Source organism: Arvicola amphibius, chromosome 4, assembly GCF_903992535.2.
Source record: "Arvicola amphibius chromosome 4, mArvAmp1.2, whole genome shotgun sequence".
NCBI lineage: Eukaryota > Metazoa > Chordata > Mammalia > Rodentia > Cricetidae > Arvicola > Arvicola amphibius.
In genome coordinates this window covers 725,931-749,050 of record NC_052050.1, presented here as the reverse complement: position 1 = coordinate 749,050, position 23,120 = coordinate 725,931, and the positions used below count along the sequence as shown (strand labels likewise).

Below are 23,120 nucleotides of genomic sequence, written 5' to 3'. Positions count from 1 at the left end.
TGGGATCTCCTTGGCATTGTCTAGAAGGGGCTCACACAGACTTGCCTGTGGAGTCTGAGAGAGGAGACTGAACTGGGTTTGCACTTGCTCTGAAGAAACCTGTCAGGCGGTAGTTAACACAGGCTGGATCCATGTCTAGGGTGTCACCTCATACTGGATGACCAGATGACACTTTCTCAAATGCCCATGGCTGTCCTCAACTACTAGAACCTGCAGGATCACCCTTGCTCCAATCCCAAACCCCTGCCTATTGCTGACACCTGACCCCAGCTTTAGTCCCAGCTGAGGAGGAATGTTAATTGGCCATGTGACCTTTCCGGAAACTTCTGGAACTTCATTAAGGCCCATGGTCTATTCCCACTCAAGTACTGCTTTTTGTGCTGTGTCTGGCTGGCTTGGGATAAGATGGCCAGACCTTCTCACGAGGTAAGTACTGCCTACGACTCCAAAGGCTGCAGAGACTATCAGAGTTCTGACTATGGAGGGTGCCATGCAGCCCATGGCATGTCTGTCTTAACCACAGCCAGAGCCATGAGATGACAACTTCAGGGAGGCCAGGCCCCACAGCCCTGGCTGGACAGGCCCAGGACGCAGCAGCCCGGCAAGGTCAACCTCATCCACCAGCTAGAGCTTGGCTGCTCCCCTGTGATCTTCTCAAGGGGACCAATAGGGGGCAGCAGAGGCCTCAGCACTCGGAGCACTGCCTTGTCCATGGTACAACCTGCTAGAACAAAGGCTCCCTCTGCATGTGGGGATGAGGGGGCATCCTGCTCCAGCAGGTGGGACAGTGCAGACCCAGGCTCCTCTACTGGAGCTCCTCAGACCTTCATTGGCATCACATCCGCTCATTCCCGGGGTCTAGGAGCCCCAGTCCCCACACCTTTATTATTTCATCATGGGGCAGGGCAACTCAACGGCCTGAATTCCTGAGCTGTCTTGGGCCACCACTGAAGGCAATATGGGCTGTGGGAGTGATCTCAACATCAGGGTGGACTGCCTCTGGGTGCACGGCCATGTACCATGCTGCCTGGACAGAAGAGGATTGCCCCAGCTGCTCTTCCCAGGATGCTATGTCAAGATGGCCCCATAAGTCTGGTTCTTGGGGACATTCTTGGGACTCTGTTTATGTGTGTGCAGGGGGAGGGGGCAGCCCTTCTCCTGGGGACATGGCTTCAGGGAGCAACTGTGGCCCATGCTTGACCTGGCAGAAACTGGGCTGATGGAGCTGGAGTTGCCCCCGGGGCCAGGGCCTCCCCCATGGCATTTCTGTTCCCAGTTCCTCTGACTGTTGCAGATGGGGAAACAGATGGCACCAGAATGAGAAGGTGACAAGCACACTGTGCCTCACTGGGCAGGGAGTCCTGAGAGCCAGGCACAGGGATGCTGAGACCCTCCTTGGAAGGGACACACTTGGACTTGTACTGCTGGGGATGATGCTGGTGACAGACAGGGCCCAGCACAGCAAGACTGGATTTAGGCTGGTTCTCAGGTGTAGACTTAGTCACTGGGGCATTCAATGTCCATCTCCTCCTCAAATGCACAGAATTATCCTTCAGCCATGAAACTTCTCCAGTTCCCAGAGACACCAGCTGCTGGAGCCTTCTTCAAAGTGCCACCATTTCTGTTCCTATGTCTCCTCCTTTTCGTCTAGTCTATCCCAGAACTGACTACCTTCCGAGGGCTATGTGGGTGAGGGCAATATGTCCAGCTCCACTCACGGGTAGGTGTTTCTTCCCTACGTGGGAACCCCTCCTGAGGAGTGAGGCCTGCAAGCCATGGTGAGCGGCCCACACACTCAGAGCTATCAGGTGAGAGGCTCCTTCCTTGATTTACTCACAGATGAGAGGATTAACACATCAACAAATTGAAACTCAGTCTAACTCATAAGGCACTCTGTGCAGCTGAAATGGGAGGGTGAGCACGCACTCAACCTGGCTGAGGAGTGCCTTCGTTGACGGGGCTGTGTCCCAACACCAGGGTGGCGCAGACAGGCTTCTAGACACGGTCCTCGAGACCCAACCCAGCTCGTCACGTGAGCACTGGGTCCTCGATGCCGTGGTCAGGGTTGCAGGTAAAAGCGATGGTGATGGCATAGCGGGTGCCCCAGAGGACCCTCTCCACCCGGTGCAGGTTCTCAGAGCCTGAGGTAAAGAAGGAGACTCGACCTGGAGGGAGAGAAAAGAGGGGTGACCACTAGGCCACACTTGAAGGTTAAACACAACAGCACCGGACAAGGTGGTGGTGCCCCGACCCCCAACTGCTGTTACAAAAGCCGGAGGATGCAGAGAACTAAAGCAGCAGTTGTGGGTGCACCGACGCGGCACAGGGGATCCCCCCCAGTCTTCCTGGCTATGGGGACTTTCTGTGGTGGGAAGACAGGCTCGCTAGGGGTCTTCCAGGTCTGACAGGTGGGAAATAAAAATGAATCACAGGAGCTGGAGAGATGGCTCAGAAGTTCAGAGCACTGGCCGCTCTTCCAGAGGACCTGGGTATGATTACCAGCATCCACAGGGCAGCTCACAGCTGGCTCTAACTCCAGCTCTCGGGAATCTAATGCCTCTTGTGACTTCCATGGGCATGCACATGGTTTACAGACATACACGCAGACAAAACACCCACACGTGTAAAACAGAAATAAATTTTTAAAAAATCAATCTTGGAGAATAATAATGGTGTCTAGCAGCCCAGAGAAGCATGTCAAAAGAGATGACCCATGAAGACAGAAACAGCCCCTCCCGTGCAGCATCAGGGCAACTCAGGGTGAGACGCCCTGGTCTTGGGAGTTCTACCAAGTTCTGTTCTAAGAGAGTGTTTATTTGTCTGACTAACTGGCCTGTGCGTTCTTTACTGTAAGAGCTCGCTGCTAAACGCTGCACTCAGCTTTGTGAACTTCACAGGATCACTGAGGTTCAGATGAGGTGCCCCATCTGACCTGCTGCTGGACTCCAAACCCTCCGTGACAACGCTGTTTCCCTTCTGGCCACTGCATTTCTTCCTATTGGGACTTGACTCTAAACCCTCAAAGAGGGAGAAAAGTGCATCTGACCTACACCACATCCTAGTGGGCAGTTTACACAACCCAGGGAAAGCAGAGCCCGGAAACCAAAGTGTGCAGAGCCTTGGCGGGCTTTCCCTCCTGTATATGAGGGACCAGGCTTCCCTGGGTGAATGGAGTCGCCGCTTTCAGGGTCCATGTGTTTTGTCCTTGTTTCTTCCTTTGTCAATTAAACGTGAGATGTAGGAACAGGCAGCCTAACTTCAATGCACAGAGGGCCCCATGGAGGGGGCATCTGAGACACTGGGCCCCTCCTTGCTATCTATCCTCTGCTCCACCATAGTGACAGACATACTTCTGTGTGGCAACATTCAGTAAGTGAGGGGCTCTCACAGGCCCAGGTATTTCTGTACATCTTACACACAGAGTACAGAGGAAAAAGCCATAAAGGACAACAGTGGTTCCTGAACTTGGGATGGCAGGAAACTACACACCAACTATCAGGTTTAGAAGAGATCCACGTTGGGATTAAAAAGAAAAAAAAAAAGGCTAAAAGAATCAAGGAGCAAACATTCCCCCAAGGGAATAAAAAAATTGGTTTTATATCCAAAACCATAGCAAACCCCAAAGCGGAAAAAAATGCAAATAGATCACTACCTCTACACACCACAATCAAGCTGATCAAACAAAACTTCTGAAAACTTTGAAAGTAGCAGATTGGGGGGAAGGCATATACAAGAGACAGTGGTTGGCTTCTCCTCAGGAGCAGTAGGAACTGAATTAAAAAAAAAATGATATTTGCTTGGATGTCCCACACCTCTAATCCCAGTACTTAGGAGGCAAGGGCAGGCAGATCTCTGTGAGTTCGAGGCCAGCCTGGTCCACATACCAAGTTCTAGGCCAGCCAGGGCTACATAGTGAGACCTTATCTTTAAAAAGGAAAGAGAGAAAAATGAAAGAGACATTTTAACCCACTTGTTCCCACCCTCTCTCCCTCTTTCATGATTCTTGGCTATGTGACATCCTTCACCAAGATGCAGGAGTATAAAGGCACTTAGGGGCTTGTTATGCTAAAAAGCTCATACTCCACACTTGGACCCATGAGCGACTAAAAGGAGGATGAGACCTGGCATCTCTGCCTCCGTTTTGTGTGTGACTCTGACTCCTTTACTTTGTGTTAGAGTCCTGCTTGACCTGTGTATGCACGCTCATCACTGAGGACTATCTCCACCTGCCACCTCATCCCCCTTTAGGCTAACAGCACAGAAATGTCATTACCCTAAACCTGCGGTCACCTTTTACTGCTACAGTCTTGTTGGACAGACCGTCCTACATGAAGATAATTGTCTCTGCAGGTGACAGTGCACTCTGGAGCAGAGGTGATGGCTAAAACAACTTCCTACACTCCGGAGAACCAGAATGGAGACAGTGATCAACCATAACTAACCTTGTCCAAGACTGATTAATTATGGATACCTCTTACACTCTGTTTAAAGCAAAGCTTACGTTAATACCTCAAAGACAAACGTGAGGTCACTAGCCCCCTTATTTGCTGGTTAAATCCCTCATCCTGCGAAAAAACAAAAGAAAACAAACATTTCACTGGGGACACAGCTCCACTGGGAGTGCTTGCCTAGCATGCATAAGTCCTAGGTTTGATCCTTTGCACTGAGTTAACTGGGCATGGCAGTTACATCTGTAATCCTAGCACTTCAGAGAGAAGGAGACACAGGAGAATCAATTCAAAGACACCTTGGACATAGAGTAAATTCAGGGCTAGCCTGAGGTATTCTGAGATATCTGAGAATCTATTTTTAAAAATGGGGTAAAGATAGCTCAGCAGCTAAGAGCACTCGTTGCACTTGCAGAAGACCTAGGTGCAATTTCCAGCACCCACATGGCAACCCACAACCATCTGTACTTCCAAAGGGATCTGGTGTCCTCTTCTGGCATCTGTGAATACTGCAGCATACAGGGCACATACAATATGAAGGCTAACACACACACATAAAATAAAAACAAGTCTTTTAAAAAGCATTTTAAATGCCATGCATGGTGGTTCGTGTCTAAAATTCCAGCAACTGAGGCAAAAGGGTCGTAAGTTCAGGGACAGCTTGAGCAAATACAGTGTGGCAGATCTCAAAAAAAATAAATAAAAAAATAATTGGGGAGGGCAAGCACATAGGAAAAGCCCTATCAACTCAGAATTTAACATCCAGTAAAAATAAAATTTAAAAAATGATGAGAGGCACCAGGTACAGTGTCTGTTCTGCATCCGTGAGAACCTGTGCTCATCCTCAGCACCACTGAGGGGGATAAACAGAAAATTAGGACACGCTCAGAAACATTACTGCAGCCTCATCGACACAGGTTGAAGGGAGATGCTCCCAGCTAGAAAACAGGATCCAGAAAAGGGTGGAAAATATTGGAAGGGGTGAGCAGGTGGGGCAGGGTGGAAGGAAACCCTACTGCTAATTCCCAAGAGAGGGAATAAATCATTTAAAGGGGGGGAGGATAACTTAATAAGATACTATGATGTTGTTTTATCATATAGTTGAATGAAATATTTGGAAATGAAAACACAAAAGTTACAGGAGCACTTGCAGGTGGACGTGGGTCAGCAAAGCATCTTGGTATTTGCTTTAATTACTCCACAGATTCAATGCAACCCAGAACAAAATTTCTGCAGAAATTAGCAAGCAGACTCTAAAATTCATTTAGAAACGAAGCCAAAAAAATTGGCAGCAAAAACAACTTTTAAAATGAAGACTAAGGGCAAATGCCACCTGTTTTCCAGATTAGAAAGCTACAGTGGTTGAGACTGTGTCAGTCACAGAGGGGCATTTTGCTCGGTGGACAGAACACAGCACCCACAGCCAGCAGCGTATGGACGTGGTCTTTGGATCTGTGACAAAAGCTTCAAGGGTCACTTGATGGGTAAAATGTCTCTTCAACAAATGATGTTGAAACCGCTGGAAACCTATATATAACAAGTGAGCACTGGCCCCTACCTCACACCATACATCAATATTATTTCAGCATGGGTCAGAGCATGAATATAAAAGCCATGAAGTCTCTACAAATAAACACAGGGAAAAAAAAACCCCTATAATCTTAGGGTGGCAAATATTTCTTAGGCATTAAACTATGAACACTAGAAAAAAAATCAGTAAGTTGGACTGCTTGAGAGGTTTAGCTTTGATCTCCTTCAAGAGATGAGGAAACAAAGCCAGGTGTGGCAGCACATGACTGTAATCCCAGCCACTGGTAAATTATGGCAGAGGATCAAGAGTTCAAGACCAGCCTCATGAGACCGTCTCAAAAAAAACAAAACAAAACAAAAAGCAGACGGGGTGGGAGGAAGAGAGAGACAGCGCGGCAGAAAAAGGTGTGAGCCAGGGAGACATGGGGAGGGCATGGCTGCGGGCACACGGCCACAGCCATCGCCCTTCTACGGGCGTGACTCCTGTCCCCTAACTGAAGCCTCTCCCGTGACCAGGTGACTTGGGGGACAGCCAGCGGATATAAAGAGGCTCAGCTTGCAGGATCCAACCCCGCACGGCACAGCGAATGGATTATCTCCACGGCTGCAGACCGCAGCTCACCGCCTTGTGAGGGCACACTAGTCACCTGACCTTCCTCACTGCTGGCAGACTCTCAAGACACCCCAGATGAAGGTGGTAACGCTGATACCGGCTAGTGCAGGCTTCAGACTTGATTTAATTTTAATGAACTCCATTTAACTCTGACAGCTCAACAGTCCATGTCTCTGAAATGAAAGAATGTCTGAGGGACCTCGGAGTCACAAAGGGTAGGACCCTTACAGTGGAATCAAAACGTCAGCCCCAGAGCAGAGACAAGGACAGACTGACAAGGACAACCATCACGACGATGAATAGGGATACCCCAGTTCTCAGAATGGGATTGCATGACACCCCCTATCCCTAGGAAGACTGCCCGATGGCCACCTACTTCCTTAAAGCGGGACTGAACGTGGGGACTGAAAAACCAAATCATAAAGTATCCTGACTGTCTCCTCATGTCCTCATAGTCCCTGAGTGACAGGTGACCAGAGCTTTGCTGGCTTTCAGTTCATAGAGTGCTTGGAACCCCTAAAGGGTGACCTGGGGCTGCAGCACAGGGTGGGGACAAATTAACACTTGCCTGACCACACCTTGCCTACTTCAGAGAAAGGACTGATCGCAGTCTTTGCTGACCTGGGCTGGTGGCCCCACCACAGAGTCTAGGCAGCTGCATGATTTACAGTAGGGCCGGGGCCATACGGAATAAGCCAGCATCTGAGGCTAGAGAGTTACGTGGGTTGGGGGTATCAGCCATGCTCTCCTTACTAACATGCAATAGAACCCTGGTCAGAAGGCCCCTACGCGTGTGTCTCATGGACTGCTGGAGCTGGGATTTGAGGTGATTGGCAGGAACCTTGCCTGGCTCCCCAGGACCCTACCCTTCAGCTTCTTCTCTTGAAGAGTTATAACTGATAATGAGTCTCATAATGAGCTTCGGGTGTGTGTGAATGGCTTTACTGAGTTCTGAGTGCCAGGCTGGGCAGAGGCCAAAGCAGATAAGAAAAGGAACAATGCACCCAGGGATGGCCATTGTTGTGACTCTAGGAAACTCATTATGAAACTAGATATTTGTTCTCTCTATAGTTTATGTTTTGACGTGGCTTCTAAAAGGCAATGCTGGGTGTACTTCTCACAATAGTGACCCTGGCAGTGTGTCTAATGCCGTACTTACCCTAGTAGGTGAAGCCAGAGGTTGACACGGTCCATCAGCTTTTACCCCCATCTAGGGAACAGGCTGGGTCCTGACCACCAGACAGCCCTAGACAGGGCCCCAGGGTCTCAAAACAGGTCCCTCCCTGTTCCCCTTCAGGAGACCTAAGTGGTAGACAGTGATGTCTTGTGGTGGTTTGAATGAGTATGGCCCCCATAGGCCCATAGGTTCAAATGCCTGATCACCAGGAAATGACACTATTTGAAAGGATTAGGAGGTGTGGCCTTTTGGGGGTGGGTGTGGCCTTGCTGGAGGAAGTGTGTCACTGAGGGTGGGCTCTGAGATTTCAAGAGCCCAAGCCAGGCCCAGTACTCTCTCTTCCTGCTGCCTGAAGATCCAGATGTAGAACTCTCAGCTACTTCTCCAGCACTGTGTCTGCCTGTATGCCACCATGATCCCTGCCTTGATGACAATGGACTACTTGCTGAAACTGTAAGCGAGCCCCAATTAAATGATTTCCTTTATAAGAGTTGCTGTGGTCATGGTGTCTTTTCATAGCAATATACAGTGACTAGGACTTGTCCTCACAGCTATCAATCTCCATGAACCTTTCATGCCAGTCTCTTCAGCTCCAGTCTGCAGGGTGACCATGGCAATGCCATACCCATCCTGTTCGGTCTCCCTGGTGCAGACTCCTGTACCATCTGAAAAGCAGCACTGTCTCCTGGACCCACCCTTCACTCACTCTGGGGCCTGGCCTGGGTGTAGCCATTCTGTCCTCAGGTCATCAGTAGACTGCGCGAGTCCCTGAGCCCCAGCTGCCTCTAGGATGTAGACATGGCCTGTCCCATGCTCAGTGCCAACCAAAGGAGAAGACAGTGCCCTTTAATTTCCCATTCTGCCTTTTGGTTTAAAAGCCATTTCCAAAGGCTGGAGAGATGGCACATCCATTAAGAGCATAAATTATTCTTGCAGAGAGCAGAGAACCCAAGTTCAGTACCCAGCGCCAAGGTCAGGCTGCTTACGATTGCCTGTTACTCTAGTTAGAGAATCTGATGCCCTCTTCTGGCTTCTACAGGCACTGCATTCATGTGCACAAACCCACACTCATACATACACACATAAACACAACTTTTCATTTGGGTTTTGAGAGACAGGGTTTCTCTGTAGCTTTGGCGCCTGTCCTGGAACTAGCTCTTAGAGAACAGGATGGCCTCAAACTCACAGAGATCCGCCTGCCTCCTGAGTTCTGGGATTAAAGGCATACACTACCACTGCCTGGCTAACACAACGTTTTTAAAAGCTGTTTTCATGTTCAATACCTAAGGGAACTGGATGAAGTCCTGAATGAGTATGTATTATTTCCATTTTGTTTTGTTGAAATCGAGTCTCTCTATATAGCTCTGGTTATTCTGGAACTCACTTTGCAAACCAGGCTGGCCTCAAACTTATAAAGATTCACCTATCTCTGCCTCCTAAGTGCTGGGATTAAAGGTGTGTGCCAATATGCCCATCTTGAATGTGTAGGGCCCTAATGCCTCAGACCCATTGGAGTGGCAAAGCCTTTCTCTGGAGCAAATACAGATGTTACTAATGATTGAACATCAGCTTAAACTAGTGCACGCAGAAGCTATCAACCACAGCTTCCTCTTTCCTGATAGCTGCTCCCCTACAGTGACCTCTCTTTCTAAGATTAATTGTGTAGAACAAACCTGCCTCTTTACTTAGATGTATAAAATAACACACCTCTCTGCTCAGCAGTGTATAATAAACATGCTGAGTGTCTGGGCTGCTGTGTGTTTCCATCAGAGCCCGTGAGCCACTCAAGCCCACCTCTTCTGTATGTGTGCCTGTCATTTCTTCATTCCCCATCACCTGTTTGTCAATCCCAGGCTGTGCAGGTCACAGCAAATACTATTGTAAGAATTTGCTGGATCCATAGTCCAAAAGGACTATCTGAGTCACCTTGTGTACACAGCCGTGCTGCTCTGATGGAGCTGTTAATGAGCAGAGAAGCAACAACAGGACCACTTAGCTGGTCAGAGCGACTGTAGCAGACAGGAGGGACGTGGTACATCAGACATGCTGGTGCGGTGGCCAGCGTGTGTGTCTCTGTGTGTCAGCTGGGTCGTGGCTCAGAGCAGAGACCACATCTCAGGAAGGTGGATCACCTATCCCTGTATCTTCCCACATAGGACCTAGGGTGCCAAGGCTATCAGCTATCTACCAGGATCTGGACTCAGTTTCTACATCCTACTCAGACCTAGGCTCAGTTCCTACCTCCCCACTAGGACCTGGGCTCAGGCTCTCCAGGGACATTGTCTGCTCCCTGGGGAGAACCATGTAGCATGGTGCTGGGGACTCTGGGTCTTCAGGCCACCAGGAAGATGAGCTCTGAGGCAGGCCCCGCAATGGTATGTAGGACACCATGTCTAACACTGCATTGGAACTGTCATTTAATCTTCCTTGTTTTCCCGTCTTTATTTTGAAGAGCTAGGGATTACAGGACCTCATGCATAAGCACTCACCACTGTGATGCTCCCCAGCCAGCATCGCCTAATCTTAAATTGTTAGGTCCCTTCAAAAAAAGTATTGAGAAGTCAGGTATACTGGTACACACCTTTAATCCCAGCACTTGGGAGGCAAGGCAGGCAGATCTCTGTGAGTTCAAAGCCAGCTTGGTCTACAAAGTGAGTTCCAGGACAGCCAGGACTGTTATATAGAGAAACCCTGTCTCAAAAAATAATAAAAAAAAAAGGGGGGGTATTGAGCATGCAACAGAGTCTGATGAGATCCTGCACACCAGTGTGATCCCCTAGCAGCCTAGGCTTGCCAGTCACACCAGTGTGATCCCCTAGCAGCCCAGCCCTGCCAGTCGCCCACAGTGATGCTGGTCAGCTGAGTAAGAAAACTGGCTTCTGGGTGTTATGACTGGCAGGTAGACTTGGACAAACCCAGAGCCAAACCCAAAAGATGTAGAGTTGGTGTTCTACAAACATAATATTGCCTGTAATGAAGCCCACCTCACCTACAATATGTGTGTGTGTATGTGTGTGTGTATATATATATATGTATGTGTGTGTATATATGTGCGTATGTGTGCATGTGTGTGCGTATATGTGTGTATGTGTGTGTGCATGTGTATGTGTGTATATATGTGTATGTGTGTATATATGTATGTGTATGTGTGCATGTGTACGTGCGTATATGTGTGTATGTGTATGCATGTGTGTATGTGTGCATGTATATATGTGTGTATGTGTATGCGTGTGTGTGCTTATGAACATCTACAAATGTCATAAAGCTGAGCTACAGCCCTGTATCCCATACCCTAGGATACCCCACCAGCCTGTGTCCTACCAGCTCTGGGCTCCACTGTCTTGTTGGACCCTTCCTCCATGAACACAAAGCGTCCTCCACCGAAGTCCTCTGAGTAATCTGATAGGTAGAGCAGTGAGGTGTAGTCAAAGGAGCCGTAGGTCACCTGTGGGGTGAAGGAGAATAGGTCAGACTTCTGGGTTCTTATGGGGGAATGGGGCTCTTCTTTAAAAATTGTATGATTATTTATGTATATGTGTCTGTGTCTGTGTATGCCATGTGTGTTAAGGTGTCCAAGGAAGCCAAAAGAGAATATCATATTTCCTTGGAGATCGAGTAATGAGCCGTTGTGAGTCATGCAATATGGATCCCCTCTACAGGATCAGCAAGCGCTCTTCACCTTTGAGCCATCTCCCCAGCCCCATAAATGAGGCTCTGGGCCCAGTTATGTTCCAGGAAAGCTGCATGAAGGGGTGGGGAACACAAAACAGAAGTTGGTGCAAACTGACTCCTACCCTGAACATAGTAATGTGAAGTGGACTGTCTAGAAAAAACCATGTCAATTGTGATCAGCTGTGGAGCCATCCCAAACTTTATGTAAATTAAGATAAAATATATACAGTATGAAGCCTACTTTCAACCATTTTTGCCAGGACTATCAATAGCACTGAGCACACTCACCCTGCTGTGTGGCCATCCCTACCTTGTAGGATACATTGCTATTCAAACAGACAAACTTAAAATGAGGCACACTGACTAGAAGTCATGTGGCCGTGGTGCACTGAAGAACGCTGTGGCAGTCACTCAAATTTCCAACTCGTTCTGCTTCACTGAAGCATCTTTCCCCCAGTACAGTGTCTCGCTATGTGGCTCTGACTGTCCTGGATCCCACTGTGTACCAGGCTGCCAAAGCAAACATCTAATTAGGAAACACAAGCCTCAGATGCTGCTCTGGTTTCCAGACAGAACTTAGTCATGGGCCAAGGTGATCTTGGAAGACTTTAAGTCAGTGCAGTAACCACAATCCACCAGGCAGAGACAGAAACTTCACAGCCCAACAGAAACTGAGGGGAGCCAGGCGTGCTGGTGCCAGCCTGTGATTTCGCTCCAGAGGTGGAGGAAGCACCATTGTTGTACAGCAAGTTTAGTGCTAGCCTGGACTACACAAAGACGCAATCTCAAAACAAGCAGAATTCTTCAATCTGAAAACCACAGTGCATTGGATCTCATCTGATGGGAGCAGGCGGTTTGTATAGGCCTAGGGCAGAGGAATAGAGAACACCTGGAGGGCAGAGAACTAGGGAAGTGGAGCCTTGGGGACGTACCTAAAGTTCTGAGATTCTCTCACCAAGTCCCATGGTAAAAAGAGAAAGGCTACTGTAAAAAAACCTACCTAAAGAAATAATGGCCACAAACTCTCCAAATGTAGTAACTAAGCTCACACTCTACCACCGAGCAGTAACTAAGCACCAGGAAAACCATTGTAAAGCTTTGGAAAGCGTTGGAAACTGCACATAGAGGGTCCGAGAGGCGCTCAGTGGGTAAGTAAGTATGCCTGCCGCTCTCGCTGAGGACCTGAGTCTGGCTTCTAGAGGCACTCACACAGGGCAACCTACAGCTTCGAGTAACAATACCCCCAGGGGATGTGAAGTCCAAGGGCACCTGCAATCTTTCATGTGTACACACGTTCACATTTTACATATAATTAAAAATAACAACTAAAAACTGTACATAGGAGCTGGAGAGATAGCAGAGCAGATAAGAGTGCTGGCTACTTATCCAGAGGATCCAAGTTTGGCTCACAGCATCCTCGTGGCTACTCATAACCATCTGCTATTAGATCCCATTCCAGGGGATCTAATGCCTTTTTCTGACCTTTAAGGGCATCAGGCATATATGTGGAACATTACACACATGGAAGCAAAACACTCATACACATATGCAACAATAACAACAACAAAACCCCACAAAAAATGCACAGAGAGAAACATCATTGAGAGACTGGGATTTAGCTCGTTGGGACAGAGCTTTCCTAGAATGGTTTAGGTCCTGGGCTCCATCCAAGCACCAAAAAATAAAATAAGAAAAAAAAAAGAAAAAGTTGGCCAAGTGTGGCAATGCATGTCTTTAATTCCAGCACTTGGGAGACAGAGGCAGAAAGATCTCTGTAAGTTCAAGACCAGCCTGGTCTACAAAGTGAGTTCCAGGCTAACCAATGGGGCCCTGTCTCAGAGAGAGACAGAGAGACAGAGACAGAGACAGAGAGAGAAGCAGTGGCGGCATATGTCTTTAATCCCAGCACTCAGGAGGCAGAGAGATCTCTGTGAGTTTGAAGTCAGTCTACAAAGTTTCAGGACAGTTAGAGCTGTTACACAAAGAAACCCTGTCTCAAAACAAAACAAAACAAAACAAAAAGAGGAGAAAAAGACTGTGCACAGGTTTTCTTAGGCTGGTTATGGTTGGTTCAGGAACTGGATGAGAAAACAAGACACTGTAGGTGGGAAAGTTGCAACTGTACCGGAGAGGGTCACAGGTAGAGAAGGTCGTGTTGGACAGAGAAGGTCACAGGTAGAGAAGGTCGTGTTGGACAGAGAGGGTCACAGGTAGAGAAGGTCGTGTTGGACAGAGAGGGTCACAGGTAGAGAAGGTCATGTTGGACAGAGAGGGTCACAGGTAGAGAAGGTCTTGTTGGACAGAGAGGGTCACAGGTAGAGAAGGTCGTGTTGGACAGAGAGGGTCACAGGTAGAGAAGGTCGTGTTGGACAGAGGGTCACAGGTAGAGAGGGTCGTGTTGGACAGAGGGTCACAGGTAGAGAAGGTCGTGTTGGACAGAGAAGGTCACAGGTAGAGAAGGTCGTGTTGGACAGAGAGGGTCACAGGTAGAGAAGGTCGTGTTGGACAGAGAAGGTCACAGGTAGAGAAGGTCGTGTTGGACAGAGAAGGTCACAGGTAGAGACGGTCGTGTTGGACAGAGGGTCACAGGTAGAGACGGTCGTGTTGGACAGAGAAGGTCACAGGTAGAGAAGGTCATGTTGGACAGAGAGGGTCACAGGTAGAGAAGGTCTTGTTGGACAGAGAGGGTCACAGGTAGAGAAGGTCGTGTTGGACAGAGAGGGTCACAGGTAGAGAAGGTCGTGTTGGACAGAGGGTCACAGGTAGAGAGGGTCGTGTTGGACAGAGGGTCACAGGTAGAGAAGGTCGTGTTGGACAGAGAAGGTCACAGGTAGAGAAGGTCGTGTTGGACAGAGAAGGTCACAGGTAGAGACGGTCGTGTTGGACAGAGGGTCACAGGTAGAGACGGTCGTGTTGGACAGAGGGTCACAGGTAGAGACGGTCGTGTTGGACAGAGGGTCACAGGTAGAGACGGTCGTGTTGGACAGAGACATAAACAGGAGCACAGCAGCCACAGCTCTGCCCAGGCTGGAGGAACTCACCAGGAGAGGCACTACTCTAGGCACTACTCTAGCAGCTAAGCGCTAATGGGACTTCACTGCAGGACCAGAAGTCTCCTCACTTTGTCAGCTCTATGCTGGTGCCTGGGAGCTATACTCACTCAAGGGCCCCTCAGTCTGTATTTCATGAAAAGTGTGTCCAAGCTCCTGCAAGAGGCACACCAGTGGCCCCCTCATGTAGATGTGACTTGGGGAGAAAGCACAGGGTCTTGGAAAGCTCTGGGCTCTGACCATTGCTGCTGGGCCTACACAAGGCACTGTGACAGAGTTCCAGAGTTTCCTCAGAGACCTAAGCCAGGTATGACAGCCATTTCTGAGTAGCTACTTGGAGGAGCCTCAGAACACACTGCAGACAGCAGATGCTACAAGGAGTGTCCAGTGTCCTGTATCGCAGGCAAGCATCTGCTGCATTCAAAGCTGATTTCAAGTGATGTCGGAGATAACACTCACAAATCAACATCTAGTTAATAAAGTTAACCAGTGAGATGGGCCAGAAAGATGTGATGTGTGATGTGCACAGAATTTCAATCACATTAGAACACTTTCCAGCCTGCTGAATGGTTCAATTAGCAAATCCGGGGTAAGAGAGAATAATGGGACTCTAAGGGCCAGCTGCAAGCACTAAGTCACCACCACCCTCCCATGCCATCCTCAATTCCCCACGGCCTGCGTCCTGACCTTAAGGACAGAATCAAGTGATTGATCAGCCCTGTTGGCACTGTGAGAACAGGAGCCTAGGGAAGAGCACAAGGCCAATACCTCCTGAGCAAGTCCAAAGCCTGCTCTCTGTGCTGCTTCTGTGCCCATCAGTCACCATAACAATGGTCATCTCCTAACAGAGACAGGAATGTCCAGGAGTGAGCAGCAGGCCCCTCAGAGATGGGCAGGCCAGTGAGGGACAAAGGGAGAAAAAAAGAAAAATAAACTGGGATGGAAGACATCCTGTGGGGAAATAGAGACCTGGGCCAGAGCAGTAACAAAAGGGACCCTCTGCTCACACGATCCAATCAGAAAGGTGGTACACGAATTTGCCGTCAAGTATAGAACAAGGACACTGCAAGGCCCATGCTCCCCAGCAGCCACCACACCAGCTGTCCCAGCCCTCGACACCCACCTAACTTAGACTGCACCCTAGAAGCCCAGGAAGGAGAGGTCTGAGATAGTGCACATCGATGTTGCAGAGCAGTGCCTAGAATTCTAGTCACAGATAAGAGAAGGAATCCGCTTCCCAAATGCTTACCTTGTCCACGTGGGCATGCCAGTACTCATCGTGAGCTGTCTGGGCCTCTGTGCTATTTATCCGGGAGAAGAATGTGGGCTTTGTCAGATACAACAAGGATGCACGGATGCCAAAAGCTTTGGCGATGGTGAGCTGGACCTTCTGCCGCACGTCCCTGCATAGGACACAACGGATCAGTCTGATACTTCAGGAAGTCTTTATCATTTTAAATGTTTTATAGAGTGAAACCGATTGGGATATTCTTTTCACTTTTCCTCCCAATTGCAAATCTTCGCTTAACTCCTGAACCAAACAGAATATAGGAGACCTTTGGATAAAATCAATATTTAGTGTTTTCTACTTTTAATTCTCTTGTATATTATCTACAGGTAGCAACGTCTGGAGGGAGCATTCCTGTGCCTGGCAAAGATCTTCATGCTTGCTGTGGAGGTAGTCACCGTGACTGTCACCCAGAAACACAGTTTCGTGTCCCCCTGTGCTGTCCAGGCTTCTGGTGTCCAGGAGTTCACATTTGTCCGGGTTCTATGTATGGCACAGAAAGTGCTCTCCCTGATCTCTGTGGTAAGAAGGTCTGTGTCCACGACTCTCAAGAAGAACATATTACTCAACTTTGTTTTCCTGTCACAGTAGGTATTTTTGTTGTTGTTGTTGTTGTTGTTTTAAAGGGGTTGGTTTTGTGGTGGTTGTTTCTGTTTTGTTTTTGGATTTTTGAGACAGAATTTCACTGTGCAGCCCTGGCCATCCTGGAACTCACTCTGTAGACCAGGGTGGCCTTGCCTGCTGCTGCCTCCTGAGTTCTGGGATTAAAGGCGTGTGCCACCACCACTCGGCATTATTAATTTTTTGTGTCTTATAAACTGTGGAACTTACAATGTCAACATATCACAGACACTACCTACTTAAGTCAGTGTGTGCACACTAGGAATAAACAAAGGACAAAGTAAACCATTGAGGGCTAGGAGCACAACTGGCCAGCTGGACACAGTCATGGGCTACGACCCAAGAATTGAGAGTATCACAGAGTAGAGCTATGGGCAGGGCGCAACCCTTGAAAGCTGCTGCAAAGCTCCTGATGGCTCCATTCCACCTGCAAAAGTAGACTTAAAGAATGATACATGGGGGCTGGAGAGATGGCTCAGAGGTTAAGAGCACTGGCTGCTCTTTCAGAGGTCCTGAGTTCAATTCCCAGCAACCACACGGTGGCTCACAACCATCTGTACTGAGATCTGGCACCCTCTTCTGGCATGTGGGCATACATGGAGGCAGAATGCTGTATACATAGTAAATAAATAATAAATCTTTAAAAAAAAAAGAATGATACATGGTGGCACACGCCTTTAATCCCAGCACTCAGGAGGCAGAGGCAGGCGGATCTCCGTGAGTGTGAGTTCGAAGCCAGCCTGGTCTACAAGAGCTAATTCCAGGACAGGCTCCAAAGCTACAGAAAAACCCTGTCTCCAAAACCAAAAACAAACAAACAAAAAGAATACATATTGTGCATTAAGTGACAACTTGCTGTTGCCACTGCCAGGTGTGCAGAGTTAGTCCAGCCTGTCACCTGCTCTCTGGACCAGAACCTAAGCTTTGTTCAGTAACTGTTTCCCTGGGGACATAATGAATAAAGGTGAATACAAGCTATGCTTCCAGGCAACAGGGCTGGTGATGAGATGATATTGATCATCAGAGATGGAAGGGCAGCAGGAGCTTGGTGCTCTGGCGGCATGTGCAGTGTCTTGGCTAGTTCAACATAACCGAGTAGGTGATAAAATTCAACACACATGCTCATACATGGTTACGGGCAAAGCCTGGAATTCTGAACAAGATCAGAGTGCACTACCAGTGCCCAAGTACTGGAATTAAAGACATGCGCCACCACCGCCCAACTTATATATGTTCTGCACTTTAGAGGGTATAGAACATGTCGTTTTAAAAATTTATTTATTTGTTTATTATATATACAGTGTTCTGAAGCCTGCATGCAAACCTACATGCCAGAAGAAGGCACTAGATCTCATTACAGATGGCTGTGAGCCACTGTGTGGTTGCTGGGAATTGAACTCAGGACCTCTGGGAGAGCAGTCAGTGCTCTTAACCTCTGAGCCATCTCTCAAGCCACACTCTTATTGTTAATAAAGAGCTGACTGGCCTATAGCTGGGAAGGAGAGATTGGGCAGGAGAGCCAGACTAGAAGAATTCTAGGAAGAAGCAGAGCAGAGTCAGAGGAGTCTCTTCAGGAGATGCAGAGGGAGCAAGACATGCTGAAGGACAGGTAAAGCCACAAGTCACATGGCAATAAGTAGATTAATAGAAATGGGTTGATTTAAGTTGTAAGAGCAAGTGAGTAATAAGCCTTAGCTACCAGCCAAGCATTTATAATTAATATTGAGTCTCCATGTCAGTTATTTGGGAACTGGCAGGCAGGAAAGAAAAGTCCATCTACAGGGACCTCTGGAAGAGCAGCCAGTGCTCTTAACCGCTAAGTCAACTCTCCAGTCCCCTGTATTACACACTTTAATAACCTTTAAAAGCTTTAATTAAAAAAAAAATTCCCTAGATAGGTGTAGGGCCCACAGGTCTACCCCTCCTCCCAGGGTTCATACTGAGGATAGCTTGCAGTTTCTGGAAAAACATCTTGTTTGTTCCTGTGCTCGCTCTGCCCACCCTGGTGGTTAGCTACAGGGGAGTTGTTTGCTCTGTCTTGAGCTGGTAATTTCCCACCTCCCTGGGGGATTTCCACTGTGCAGCCGTTAGGTATATAAGGCTTTCTCTAAGCTTAAATAAATGGCATTCTGCATTCTGTCTTCATGAATGACCCACGTCTCTTGTGTTCTTTAATCTCTAGTGCCTTGCCCGACTCGTGAACTATCCCATAGTGCAGACGCTTACAGGAGGAGGCCCACAAGATGGGGAAGTAGGAACCCCTGAGAAACAGCCCTCGGAAGGCTGGCCAGCAGGTGAGATATTGATGGTGAGGGTTAATTGAAGATGTGTGCTGGTAATTCTGTTCAAGTATTGACTGACCAATTGATAGTTCTTTTAACGAAGCAAGGCACTCCTATTAAAAGACACCACAAGAGTTCGTTAAGACAGTTTTATAGTTTAGTCCCTGGTTTCCACAAGCAGGGGACTTTAATATTCCTGATTGGGAGCCGGTAAAAGCTGATCTTCAAAAAGCTTTAAAAGAGTGGGGGCCAGAAGAATTTCCCACAGCAACATTTTCACTATGGCACTTAGTCAGAGATGCTCTTCTCAGTGATGATGTAAAAGTGAAAAAACCATTAGAGAATTTGGCCAAAACCTTTGAGGCGATTCAGGATGAAGAATCTGTGAACTCTATTAAGAGCTTTGAGGAGGGGAAGTTAAAAGTACTAAAAGGGATACAGAAGAGGAAGAAGAGACTTTAGAAAGGGAGACTGCACTGTTAAAAAAGAAGTTGGAAGAAGGAAGAAAGCAAACAGAGATGTCTCCATGAGACCCCCGCAGCAGAATCCATTCCTTGACTTCAAATCCTTCTGCTGCTACCTCTGCCCCTATTGACTTAGAGGTGGAAGTATGAGAAATCAAAGACAGACTAAATAATCTAAGTAGAAAGAAAATTTATCCTGTCAAGGGGATTATTGATCTGCAAGAACAGTGGATCAGGCAGCATAACCCTCTGGCCTTTAAGGACATTAAGCAACTAAAAGAAGCAGTTATGGCCTATGGGACTCATGCCGCCTTCACTGTGGCTTTAGTGGAATCTTTTGTGGAACTCAACCTTATACCCAGTGAATCAGATGGGCACTGGCAAAGAATCCTCTGTTTCTGATGCCGGTGGAACTAGACAGCCCTGTGTGGCCCTATGTCTTATCTATTAATTTCAGCACAGGTAAACCCGCTGTGCCTTTGGATATCACCCAAAACAATATCACGGGGATTTGGAGTCCTGTGTTTTGAGAAAATTAAGAACCTCAGGAGCCTGCCTAACGATTTCAGTTCCATTGCTGCAAGCGGTTGCCTTGCACTCAGCAATGCTTCCATTGCTGATTTTGGTCCTAATGCCACCAGTGCCTCTGTGGTAGGTCTCAGGGAATCCTATTTAGCAAAAAATTGTATTTTCCGGGCGGGGGTTTATGTCACTGCCCATTTATTTTTTTGTTGTTTGATCATCCTGCTAATATTTCTGGAAGTTTAAGCTGTTCTGAGCAGGTTTGTCAGCTGAGGAGCTGGCTGTGGTGGTCCGAGTGCCAGGGATTGTTCCTCTACCTTTCAACACATCCCATGACGATCAACTCATCCTGCATCGAGCAAGAAGAGATTTTGGCTTTACAGCAGCCTTAGTGGTGGCCATTGCTGTGGCTGCCACAGAGGCTACGGCTGCTGGAGTCGCCATTAGTCAGTCAGTTGCTACTGCTAGCATGGTAGACACCTTATCGGGGCAGGTTGCAAATGCCTTGGCCACTCAAAATGATATTAATAGCCATATTCACAAAGGAACACTCTGGGAAGCTCACGTGCTATCCTGTTTCCCTTCATTTCATTACAAATTTAACGGATACAGGGAAAATGCTTAATGCTGCCACTCACGGACCCTGGAGGGCACAATTTCTTAATCTCACGCACAAATTGGCTCATGAGATTATTCTAGTTAATAACACCAGGGTTCCCCCCACCAGCGCTGAGACCTTACTTATGGGGCTCCAACTTGCGGGCAGATTCATTAAGGACTGGGAAGGCACAGCCTCCTCGGAGTGCTTATGTGTGCTGGGAGCCTGCAACATCTTCATGTTTTTACGGCACCAAAGCCAGAGGCAAGCTCAGGTCAATGTCGCCACCCAGCAAGTCCTCTTAGCTATTGCCCCGGAGGATCCTTCAGCGCAACTCTGGCTGAACATGGTGGAGAGTGACTAGTGAGCCAATGATGGGAAAGGTCTTTGGGGGGCTGCCCCAACCTAAGACAGGAAATGTGTTTTGACCTGGACACTTTCCCATGACACGTAAGGGGTGCTGCCTGACACCCAATGCCACCTAAGACAGGCATTAGTCTGTCTACCTAGACATGTAATTTATAAAAAAGAGGGACCTGTAGGACCCACAGATCTACTCCTCCTCCCAGCGTTCATACTGAGGATAGCTTGCAGTTTCTGGCAAAACATCTTGTTTGTTCCTATGCTTGCTCTGCCCACCCTGGTGATTAGCTACAGGGGAGTTGATTGCTCCATCTTGAGCCTGGTAATTTCCCACCTGCCTGGGGGATTTCCACTGTGCAGCAGTTAGGTATATAAGGCTTTCTCTAAGCTTGAATAAATGGCATTCTGCATTCTGTCTTCACGAATGACCTTGTGAATGACCTATGTCTCTTATGTTCTTTAATCTCCAGTCCCTTGCCCGACTCGCGAACTGTCCCGTAGTACAAGTTGCCTCTGGGTGAGGATGGAGCAAGAATCCTGTGACAGGTGCTGGGCTGTGACCAATAGCAAGACATGTCTGCTATAGGACCAAGAAGGCTTAGAAAGTATTAGGGAGCTGCCCATCTACCCAGAGACAAGCTGAGCTTCGTCTACATCCACAGGTCTCGATCCCTCACACAGGAGCCATCACCCTGGCCTGATGTGGCAGGACATCAGAGAGCCAATCGCAGCCCACTGGAGTGATAGTTCATTTGTATTGTAATATATAAAGCTTGCCTGAAGATCAGAGAGTAAAACAGCCCACTGGTCAGCCTCACAGACCAGGCAGTGGTGACACACACCTTGAATCCCAGTAGCCACACTAGTTTGCCATAGAAACTGGGCAGTGCACACCTTTAATCCCAGCCCTAGAGAAGAATATAAAACGGGAGTTAACAGTTCTCAGGCACAGTCTCCTTCTGAGATTCCTGGAGGCAGGATCGCTATTTCAGACTGAGGCAGAGGTGAGAGCCAGTGGCTGACTGTTTTGTTTTTCTGGCCTTCAGGTTGAACCCTAATTTCAGTCTCTGGGTTTTTTTTATTAATCATGTTACAGCCCACTTTGCATATCTGGGCCCACTCATCCCTTCTCACACTTCATCTTCCTTACCTATATAACTGGAAGTCCTCCTCAGAGAAGATATTTTGTACTTTATCCCCAAAGTATCTGTGAAATAATAAATAACATTAGCAGATACAGCATGTTACTAATACTTTCCTTGCCTTAAAAACAAACAAAAAACAGGGTCTCACTCTGTAGCTCAGGCTGATCTTCAACTTGGGGTAACCCTCCTGCTTCAGATGTCAGGAATAAACTACCATGCCCAGTTTTCTTGTTTCCTTTCATGAGACTTCCATAGCTAATCAGCAAGTCTCCAAAAGCAGGGCTGTCACAGCAGGAGAGTTACTCCCTTTCTACAGTAACCACCGTGTTATGGAGAAGAATGGAGAGGAAGGATGGGGAGGAAGGATGAAGAGGAAGGATGGAGAGGAAGGATGGGGAGGAAGGATGGGGAGGAAGGATGAAGAGGAAGGATGGGGAGGAAGGATGCGGAGGAAGGATGAAGGAGAGGAAGGATGAAGGAGAGGAAGGATGAAGGAGAGGAAGGATGAAGGAGAGGAAGGATGGGGAGGAAGGATGAAGGAGAGGAAGGATGGGGAGGAAGGATGAAGGAGAGGAAGGATGGGGAGGAAGGATGAAGGAGAGGAAGGATGGGGAGGAAGGATGAAGGAGAAGAAGGATGGAGAGGAGGGATGGAGCTGTCACGGCACAGGAGTTACTCCCTTTCTACAGTAACCACCGTGTTATGGGAAGGGAGGGGACAGAAAGTGGGAAGGATGGAGAGGAAGAAAGGAAAATCAAGGGAGGAAGGGAAACCAGCAGTTGACGGAACGGTGACAATGAGGCCGAGAACTCTCCTAGGCCTCTCCGTAGCCCTTGAAGAACTCGCAGCTTCCTGAGACCCACGCAGCCGCCAGGCGCCCACCTGCTCCCTACTTCTGGCACTTCCTCCAGCCTCTCACCTGTACAGGTTCACAAAATGTTTCCCGACAGACAGGGCTCCAGAGTGCAAGTCCAGGATAGACGCCTGAAAAAGACGTGTGTGTGCATGTGTAAAACAAGTGATGGTTACTTTAACAGCCAAAGCTGAGTCCCAGTTACCACAATCCACCATATAAACACCCTACCTCTAGCTTCTTAAAACCTTGCCTTGTGCACTGTCTGCCTGGACAAAGGTGTCTCTCTCTGCTGTCCAAAAAGGAAACCAAACATTTCCCCCTTAACATTTTCAGAAACAGTCCCCAGACACTCCCTAGACACATCTGGAAATGCTCAGGGTGAGTCCCAGCCCACCCAATCGACTACTGCTTTCCTTCCCTCCACTAGGTCTGTCAAGGTAAAAATTACCACACGACTGTCCACGTGTGAAGTGGGCAGTGTGACTGGTTTC

At 48.2% G+C, this 23,120-nt stretch overlaps 1 protein-coding gene across 1 annotated transcript in view; it reads right to left on the bottom strand.

Moving 5' to 3' along the window:
* Positions 1-2,009: 2,009 nt before the first annotated feature.
* The window catches only part of Ogfod3 (2-oxoglutarate and iron dependent oxygenase domain containing 3), a 29,503-nt gene continuing 8,392 nt past the window's right edge, over positions 2,010-23,120 (bottom strand). Inside the window, exons 5-9 of the mRNA XM_038325700.1 lie at positions 22,693-22,757; positions 21,779-21,835; positions 15,740-15,893; positions 11,090-11,213; positions 2,010-2,165 (exon numbers count right to left, since the gene is read on the bottom strand). Of these exons, the coding sequence (XP_038181628.1) occupies positions 2,029-2,165; positions 11,090-11,213; positions 15,740-15,893; positions 21,779-21,835; positions 22,693-22,757 (537 nt within the window). The 3' untranslated portion in view covers positions 2,010-2,028. The remainder of the gene's footprint in view (positions 2,166-11,089; positions 11,214-15,739; positions 15,894-21,778; positions 21,836-22,692; positions 22,758-23,120) is intronic.